Genomic DNA, 9,877 nt, shown 5'->3' on the forward strand with positions numbered 1-9,877 from the left:
TTTCAAGAGTGGTGCCAGGGGACTGGAAGAGGGCCAACGTGGTTCCCATCTTCAAAAAAAGGGAGGAAGGAGGACCCAGGAAACTGTCGGCCAGTTAGTCTTACCTCAATCCTGGGTAAGCTTTTGGAGAGAATTATTCTGGCACATGTCTATGAGGGGCCAGCGGGGGAGGTTATGCTTGGGGGCAACCAAAATGGGCTCGCTAGAGGCAGGTCATGTCAGACCAACCTGGTGGCCTCCTATGACCAGATCACCAAATCCTTAGATGCAGGGGTAGTAGTGGATGTAGTCTTTCAGGACTTTTGGAAGGCCTTCAACACCTGTCTCTTACCCCATTTTCATTAAAAAACTAGGGGACTGTGGTGTTGACACGTACACAGATAAATGGGTTGCTAACTGGCTGGAGGGCCGCACCTGGAGCATGGTGGTGGATGGGTCATTTTCAACCTGGAGGAGTGTGGGCAGTGGGGTCCTGCAGGGCTTGGTCCATCTTTGTCAGTGACTTGGACGAGGGGGTAAAAAGCACCCTGTTCAAATTTGCTGACGACACCAAGATGTGGGGGGACGTGGGCATGCTAGACGGGAGGAATAGGCTACAATCGGACTAGATGGGTTACAGGGGTGGGTAGATGAGAACAGGATGGGTTTCAACACTGACAAGTGCAAGGTGATGCACCTGGGGAGGAAGAACCAGCAGCATACCTACAGGCTGGGGAACTCCCTTCTCATCAGTGCAGAGGCAGAAAAGGATCTTGGAGTCATCATTGATGCCAAGATGAACATGGGCTGCCAATGTGGGGATGCAGTCAGGAAGGCCAACCACACCTTGTCGTGCATCCACAGATGTATCTCAGGCAGGTCCAAGGAGGTGATCCTCCCCCTCTATGCGGCGCTGGTCAGGCCACAGCTGGAGTACTGCTTCCAGTTCTGGGCGCTGCACTTCAGGAGGGATATGGACAACATGGAGAGGGTCCAGAGGAGGCCACTCGTATGATCAGGGGGCAGGCTACAGGAGGATAATACAGGCTATGAGGACAGGCTACAGGACCTGAACCTGTTCAGCCTCCACAAGAGAAGGCTGAGAGGGGATCTAGTGACCTGTTACAAACCAGTCAGGGGGGATCAGCAGGCACTGGGGAAGTCCCTGTTCCCCCGAGCACTGCCAGGAGTGACCAGGAATAACGGTCACAAGCTGGCAGAGGGGAGATTCAGACTAGACAGCAGGAGGCGCGACTTCATGGTCAGGGCGGCTAGGGTCTGGAACCAACTTCCAAGAGAAGTGGTGCTGGCTCCTACCCTGGGGGTCTTTAAGACAAGGCTAGACAATCACCTTGCTGGGGTCGTTTGACCCCAGTACTCTTTTCTGCTAAGGCAGGGGGTCGGACTTGATGATCTGCTTAGGTCCCTTCCGACCCTGCCAACTATGAAACTTGACTTGCATTCAAGTTTTTGGTAGGTTATCAGCGACAGCTTGCTTCCCTGTGAAGTATTGTTTAATTTATATTGTAGTAATGGCGCTACTCCATGCGAGTCAAGTTACTCAGGTGCTTAAATGTGTGTGACTGTCTCCACAGTGACAGTATTTATATTCCCTTCTATGCTGCGACTGTCTTGGCATGTTCTGTCTTGCATGTCATAGAATACTTTCAGTTCTGTGCCAACAGTGCAGCAGTTCAGGAGGCTTGGTGGAGGATTATAAGCTGTGTATCACTCAGCAGCCCTTTTATATACTGAAATAATCACATGAGGGAAAGTTGTGAAATAAGGCTCCAGCTGACCCTATCACTTACGTATGCAGGTGTTCCCACTTTTTTTTTTAAAGTACTTTGTTAAGCGTATTCCAAGTCTGTCTAAGGCTTTTTGCATTTGAAGAACAAATGTCAATCTACCACAATACACTAGGAAAATAAACCTGTGCTTTACAGGGTCTGATTAAATATATCTTTTAGATAATTTGGCACAGATGTAGCAATGTTTTTTTTTTTTTTGTTTTTTTTTACATGCCTCTGATTCCAAGAGCTCCAACTGCTGGCAGTTTAAAACATGGGGGGAGAAGGTGGTGCATATGTGGGTGTGTATGTCTGGTGTTTGGCTCTGTGGAGCTAAGTTAAGTTCTCTAAGTAGTGAAGAATACATGATTAAAGTAGTCTAGATAAAGTCTATGCCAGGGTTTTTTTTCTGTTGTAAACTTAACCATGTAATAACAAGATGTCCTGTTCAGGAGTTTAGGCCGCATTCGGTTCCTTTGGCTGTTAATTTGCATATTGTCTACAAGCAAGTATAAGCTAGAAAAACTACTGTGCAAATTCAAGTGTTTCTTAGACTCCATCTAATATGCATCTCTCACTTAGTTTCTGTTCTGTGTTTTTCAGGACCAGAGGTGTCCTACACTCATTTTCTGGGACGGAGACCAATAAAATCTGGCCTTATGTCTACACCCTGCTCTCGAGCAAGATTCCTCCTATCTGTTCTGAAGAGGCAAACTAAAAACCTCCCACAGGAGCAAGAAACTAATATCGTTGCTTATTTGGTGCGTGGGGTATTGGAGCCATCCTCAAACTGGAGGAGAGCTCAGTGTCTAAAACAGCTTCCTTAAGTTTCTTTCAGAACATGTATGGAAAGGCAGTTATAGCCAGAATCAGGGTGGAGGAGGTTTAAGACCAAGGGCTATAACATATTTCTGTTGGTGATCAGGATTTCTTAATTTGTGGACCAAGATGTAACCTTTGTTGGATTTCTGTAGCCTATTGTGATTTTCCATCACCCCCAATTCCACACAGATGTGCAATGTTCTCTTTTGTTGCTCCGCAGCACCACTTCCTTAAGATAATGCGCCATGATGACTTAATTTGAAACCTTCTCAGAGAAATAGTACTAAGATGCAAACTTAGCCCCATGGGAATTGGTGAGTAACCTGAAAAAAAGAATTACACTACAAAACTCATGAGGCCCATGCTTCCAGTATTAAGCACAGAAGAAAATCATGGGGGGCTAGAATATATATGTGTGTGTGCTTCTTTCTTTTTGTTTTTATAAGAGAAAAAGGAAAAATATTATTAAAAATGCTGCTATCTGATGTAGTTTTCACTATGTGGTATAGTATTGACCAGGAAACTGAGTAGGCTTACATTTGCCTAGGAGAAGAGTTGCACTAGATGGTGCTTGACAGTTTATAGCTTTAATACTATAAGATATGGGTGTATTATTGGTTGGTCCCAAAGATTTACTTTAATATCTGGTTTTGTTTGTTTTTTTCCCTCTGGGAAAAATCCCTTCTGAATATTGTATTGCCTTATAATGGAGGTTCTTTCCCGCTCTCAGCCTACGGGGGTTATTTTGAGAGGAAATCCCCTTAGCTTTTATGGGGGCTGCCTGTGAACCTTCCCTTTTCCTGTTAATAAAAGAAGAGACCTCGCATATAGACACAACTCTGGCTGACTTGAGTTCCACCTGAGGTATGCATGTGTGTATGTTGAATGGCAAGATTGGGACCAACTGCTGGTATTAAGCACTTTCTTTGTGAATCTAAAGCAAACTTTCCATTTCTTGTACATTCCATGATAACAGGGTTACGCTGGTTCTGTTACTGTGTGCTCAGTTTACTTGTGCTTGGAGTTATGTACAATTAAGTATGCAGCTAAGTTAAAGTTAGTGCCCAGCTTGGCAGGAAATTCTTTGCCTGCTGAATAAAAAACATTGCCGCCTTCTAGAACTGACTCGAGACTAGTACCAAAAAATCTCTTACCATGAATATAGGCTTTTTGCTCTGGCACTCTGGTTACAGCTTCTAGTATGAAAAAGTTTTGTAGTGTACCATTTTATGTCTTTACATCCATTTCCAGTTTACATTTGCAGTTATAACACTTCATAGTAGTGGTTCTGAAGTGTTTTAGAGCCGCCAGTGATTCTTGTTAGGAGAAGCATTTCTAGTTAGTTGTGAATGGATTATTATGAGCAAACACCTTTCAGATGTATGACAACTTTTCTTTAGTTTGCCTTGTTCCTGTCTCTGAGCTGGAGATGATGGCTTTTTGCTAAACTGGAAGTACTGTACACTTGTTTGACTTAATCTTTAATAGCCGCAGTACCTAATTAATGGGAAAAGGATTTACCTCTTATGCCATGTCTCAAGTTGCCTTATTTTATAAAGCTATATTTAAGAAAAACCAAGATACGTATTTTTGAGAAATAAGAAGCTGAATTTTATGAACTCAACTTTTTGAGAACTCTTTTTGCCAAGCTGCTTCATTTGTATTGCTTGCCAGGGTCAATTTTAGCAATTGGTATCTAACTAGGATTGCTAGTTAAAAAGCTGCCACCATATTCCAATAGACAGCTTGATTGACTTTTAAAACAAGTCTGTCACTGAAATGTCCATACCTGCCTTTTCTGCTCTTTGCAATATGCTCTTGAAGATTGGCTGGGTGTAGGGGAAGGAGTTGGGATTGGACTTCTCTAAGTTACATTCAGAATTTTAATTGAGTGGAAACTTTTTTGGCACTGGGGGAAGGGAGGGTTGTTTGGGGTTATGGGGTTTTTTTTTCCCCAAGCTAGCAGGCAGCTAACATTGAAAAGACAGCAGGTTGTAGACGTCTTTACACCTTTCTCTCTCTCTTTACTGTTAGAGTGAGACTTGCTCAGTATTTCCACTCTGCTCTCCACTTTTATTCCTCTTCCCTTTTCTCTTATCCATGGCAATAGAAAGCCCTCTTAATATAGCAGTCTGACCTTCTCAGTTAAGGACCTACTGGTTGCCTGTTATCACTAGCCGTCAAGCTCACAGCTGTCCTGTTGTGATCAGCCTTAATGCAAATAAAGTACAGCAGAGTGTGACCTCCTCCTGAGGGCTGTGCTTAGCGTTGCATTTGCCATAATACATTGCAGGCAGTCGCATGTTGTTTTTTGTAATAGGAAGATTGAAATGGTGTGCTCTCATATGGTGAGGCAACCATCTTCTTAGCTGGAGTGCATAGTTTTGGTCTGAGATCAGACCATTTCAGAAATGTCATTTTTGTCTCCTGTGTATGGGGAAAGTAGAATAGTGTTGTTTCAGGACAAACAAACTCTCTCACACCCCTCCACTGTGACATAAAAAAGCTGTGGGATAGATGGGTTTAAGCCAGGAAGTTTCTCCCCTCATATATGCATCAGTCTTGATAGGTACAGAGGAAATGCACTGATGAACAGGGTGATTGGTGGGTGGGGTGGTAATGAGGGATATATGCCATACTTGTAATATTCATCACCAAGGAAAGATGGTGCTGAGTCCTAGCCATGCAAGACATAGAGTAGGGAGAAACTAAAGCATCTTCAGGGGAGAGAGGACCTGTTGGCAAAAAACCTGCTCCTGTAGAGCTCTATTTGCCTTTCTTTAAAAGAGATGACCTGGAAGTGCTGATATGCTCCAAGCCCTGCTCTTGATGGACACTTTCCATGAAATTCAGCAGCCCTGGGGAACAGCCACAGAACATAGGCTGGTTTCATGGGAACTTGTCAGGAGGTTCTGCAACCCATTAACTTGAACATACATGAAATTATTTTGGGCACTTCAGGCAAACCCTATAACTGTCAAAACCCAGTATTTTAAGCAATAAGGGGGTTACATTTTAAAAATAAATATCTTGCCTCTGGAAACCTGCACAAGTTAGTTTGAACAAATATGTGAATGTAATAACAGGAGTTGGACTTCCAAGGTACTGCCACTTTTTTAATAGTAACGTGCATTGTATGGAGGAGCCGACAGCTGGGTTTCTAGGGCATCTCAGGAATTGTGATCTGCTGTACTAGTCACCTTGAGTATCCAAGCCACACATTGTTTGATTGAATGAGGACTACTGGCCAAAAGGCAATAAGCCAAAAAGTGAGACCGGCATCTTTACCTGTAAGTTCCCTTTGTGGTTTTCAGTACTCGGGAGGAGGGAGTGTCTCTTGAGACACCAGTTTTGAGGCCTTATAACAAAAGACTACGATTGTGCGATGTCAAAGCCACTAAACTTGTGTGAACGTGGATTTGCTCCAGCTGGAGTTTTACGTTTTAAAAAAAGTGTAAAGAGAAGAAGCATTTGAGCATTACTTGCCAATATATGTAATGCTGCATAACTTCATCCGTTTATAAACAAGCATTCAACTCCAGGTTCACACTTCTCTGCTTCTTACTGCCCTGCCCTGTGGTGTGATCTTGGGAAATAGATTTTTACACTTTATTTGCTTTCATCTTAACTGTATTTTAAATGCTCTAAATTTACAAATATGAGTCTAATATGAGTTTGTTCCTTCTCCTCCCTCAAACTTTTGAAGGGGCCAATGCTTTCCAACTTTTGCAGGATAGACTGCTGCAGTTTGTTTTACCTTGTGGTCAAAGTTTTCCTTAGAGCCTCCCATACTCCATATTTCTCCCCTCAGTGAAATAATTATTTGTTGTGGTGCTGTAAAATGAACAGCTAAGAACAGCATGGAGATGTACCAGTCAAGAGCATCCCTTAGTGTATGGATCCAGGAGTTCCTTAAATTGTAAATATAATGGTTCACTCTTGTCTGTCTCTCTGCATGCCAGTAGTCTCTGCCTTTCCTGCATGCATGTGGTCATTTATTCTATATGATAACATGTTATGCATGCTTATCTTTCCAGGGCAGTAGGTATGACACCTGTATTGCAGATATAAGAAGGATACTCATGGACTCTTGTGCTGAAGTTAGATTTTTAATTTTTTTTTCCAGTCTAGAGATTATAGTCCTGTACTTTGCTCTCAGGATCAGGCTGCTAAAGAAGTTTATATAATTCATTAATCGTTTGAGGCACACCCATGCCCCCTGTATATGCAAACTCATTTTCAGTTGCAGTACTTTGGTTCTGCCCCCCCCGATGTTATCACTCTTTGAGGATGATGTGTTCATGTCCAGGTTTCAGATGAAAGACCCTTATGCATTTTTATATTCTTAAGCTTCAAAATTACAGATGTCAGTCACTCTGTATTCTTAGTAGAGGGGGGGAAATGTCATTCAGTTTGAGGAGAGACTTGTACATTTATAACCTGCCTACAATGAGGAGGAGGATCCATTTACACACCATGCTGGATGACCGGATGAATTAAAGCTACATCACTTGACACACACACACTAGTAAAATGTTTATTTCTAAGATACAGAACATGGCTACTCCGCAGGGTTTATCATCATTGCTGGTTGATTTGAGCATGTTTCCTGGAGTCCAAGGGGATGTCTATGCTGCCATAGCTGAAGCTAGCGTGGGCTTCCTTGAGCCTGCAGTTACCGTAGCATAGAGGTATCCCAACTCTTATATTAAATACTCGGGCACTGTAGTACAGCTAGGCTTTACATTTGGAGCTCACAAATTTGGTTTTGTTGGGGTTTTTTTTGTTTGTTTTTAACAAAAGTAATAAGGGGGGCTGGTAGGGACACTTGGAGGTGGCTGCCACAGGTGTTCCTTAGGGTAAGGCAGAACTATCTGGCCTTTGGTTTTGTAGCTTCAAGAGACCTTGTGTGTAGAGACCTGTATGAATCCAACAACTCCCTTTTAAAATTGAGAAACCTGGGAATCTGTGTCTGAACCCATTCTTGATCCTTATCTTAGCCAGAAAGCTAGTTTTTATTTCTTGAGCTAACAGAGGAATGAGGGGCAGGTGTTTAGGCATCTGCATAGATGTTGAGGTAGCTGCTATGTCTCTGGATGGTAGGGACAGCTGGTCACCATTGTAAGAACTTTCCTCGAGGTGAGTGGCCTGCATACACCAGCCTTTCTGTAGGAGTAAGAGTACATAATACTCAAATAGTCTATAGTATAGATCCAGCTGCACTGGTTCTTCTGGTATTAACCCAGAGTCCACAGCCTCAGCCCCAGACTGAGGTGGGGGAAGGTGAGCTCTGCACTTCCACCTCCCCTGAGAAGATCCTAAGGCCCAGTTACATAAATTCATTTGATGACTGGGCCCCTCACAAATGCAGGAACCAGGAATCATCTTAATTAAGATGATTTAATTTCTCTATGGAGAAGTGGGAGCTGTTTCCTGATGCTTTCTTTTTCCCCCATCCCAAAAGAGACAACAGAAGAGGTGTGAAAGAACAGCCTCTCTGGGCCTTATTTTAGCCTGAATTATAACTGGCTTTAGTATTTTGTTATGCAAATCTGACCTGGTAATTATCTCCTAGAAATTTTGGGTAGAGAAAATGCTAAACCATTCCTTTATGTATATCTACAGCCACCGTAATACCATGTTTAAGCACCACTGTGTCTGAATGGATATGCTGATACTTGCCTTGGGACAACTGTTGGTGTAGTGACTTGGAGATTATATTTAGGCCATAAAGACAAACCTTCCTTTTCGGGGAAGGGAACAGGTTTAGTTTCAGAAGTTGTAGAATCGAACAGAAAATACAGGTCTCCATCCTGAAGGTCTTAAAGATGAATCAAATCCTCATTTGAGCTGTGTCATCCCACTCTGACCATTCTTGGGCCCCAGTGCTTAAATCTATCATTTGTTAGTAAATGAGTTGTGCTTTACCTGCTATCATTGGAGTCCACCTGCTGTGACAGAGCACAGTTCTGCTTCTTTCCCAAGTTCTGCCTTTGGGACTCTACTGTGAATCTGATGCAGTTTCTAAAATAACTTTGTAATAAAACTTCAGGAGTTGGGAGGAGTGAGCTTCCTTCTTCTGTGTATCAGCTTGTTTAGAGAACTGCTCAGTATTTGTATGTTTTGCTGATGCTGTTTTTTGGATACTCTGCTCCCTAAAGAATCACTACAGCAGTGTTGCCGTTTGATACATGTAAATAAATTTTTTTTCTCCTGCTTATTTCCTGTTCTCTTAATTTTATGGAAATATCTAGCACTTAAACTCAAGCTTGGTCATGTGCCTGTGCATGGCAGAAAGATGGTCTCTACTCCAACGATGTTATGATATTGATGTTGGGACTCAGGTCCCTTCCGACCCTAGAAACTATGAAACTGTCAAGCCTCACAGACATGGCAGCACCTATGCAGAGCCCTGCTGATTTGTTGGTATGCAGGATTGTCTAGTTTCCTTGTGCAGTTGTCTCCATAGGGGTGTGGGAAATGGAAAATGCTTTTTAAGGAAATACCACTCTACGGATTGCGACTTAATTGGTCGTGGTTTAAATTGCATCAGAATCTACAACGAGCTGCGTGGCAAAAGATCAAACCTTGCATTCAGGCACACTAATGTTCCTAATTCAGTAATTGAGAATTTAAACAGTAAGTAAGCCTACTCATACTCTCCCTTTTTCTTCAGCCCCAATTCTTGCCTTGAACCAGATATGAGGGACATCAGGCATCATACAGCTCCCAGTACCTGGAACGGGTCAATAAAAGCAACCGGTCTGAGGACAGCAGCAGCCATAGCCTTTTCCCTTAGCAGCCGCTGCAACGGTACCAGGACTACAAGAGAGGTTAGGTTGAGATCCCTGCAACTCTGAGCTGGCCCATATTCTGGATATGGAGAAATGAGGCAACAGGTCTCATGCAGCACCTTCCTTTCCTGTTGCTAGAACAACAGGGCCAAAGGCAGTGAAGCTTGGCTATAGCTGCCCTCTCCCATCAAGGAAGAATATACAGAAGTGACAGAACTGTGTTCCTCTTCCACAGTTTTGCACAATCCCCACCACCAAGAAAGGGGGAGGGTCTCATTTATGTTTAAAAAAAAAAAAAAAAAAAATTCTATATGTGTAATAAGAGCATGCATTTAGAGTAGTTGGGTACCTGGCCTCTGAAGGGGAACTTAAAACTTGCTCTTTTGGCACCTCAGAACACAGTCTAAACCAACTGGCAGCTTGAGTAAGAAGCCGTCCTTTTTAGCTGATACAAAATTCTGCTCTTCTGTACATTATTAGCATCCTACCGGC

General features: G+C 43.0%; 1 protein-coding gene across 1 annotated transcript in view; it reads left to right on the forward strand.

The window, feature by feature from the left end:
• Nucleotides 1–8,811, forward strand: part of AK4 (adenylate kinase 4) — a 44,481-nt gene extending 35,670 nt beyond the window's left edge. Inside the window, exon 5 of the mRNA XM_090048599.1 lies at nt 2,373–8,811. Coding sequence (XP_089904725.1) covers nt 2,373–2,487 — 115 coding nt within the window. The 3' untranslated portion in view covers nt 2,488–8,811. The remainder of the gene's footprint in view (nt 1–2,372) is intronic.
• Nucleotides 8,812–9,877: the final 1,066 nt, after the last annotated feature.

Source organism: Crocodylus siamensis, chromosome 5 (genome assembly GCF_052110815.1).
Source record: "Crocodylus siamensis isolate JL-2025a chromosome 5, ASM5211081v1, whole genome shotgun sequence".
NCBI lineage: Eukaryota > Metazoa > Chordata > Crocodylia > Crocodylidae > Crocodylus > Crocodylus siamensis.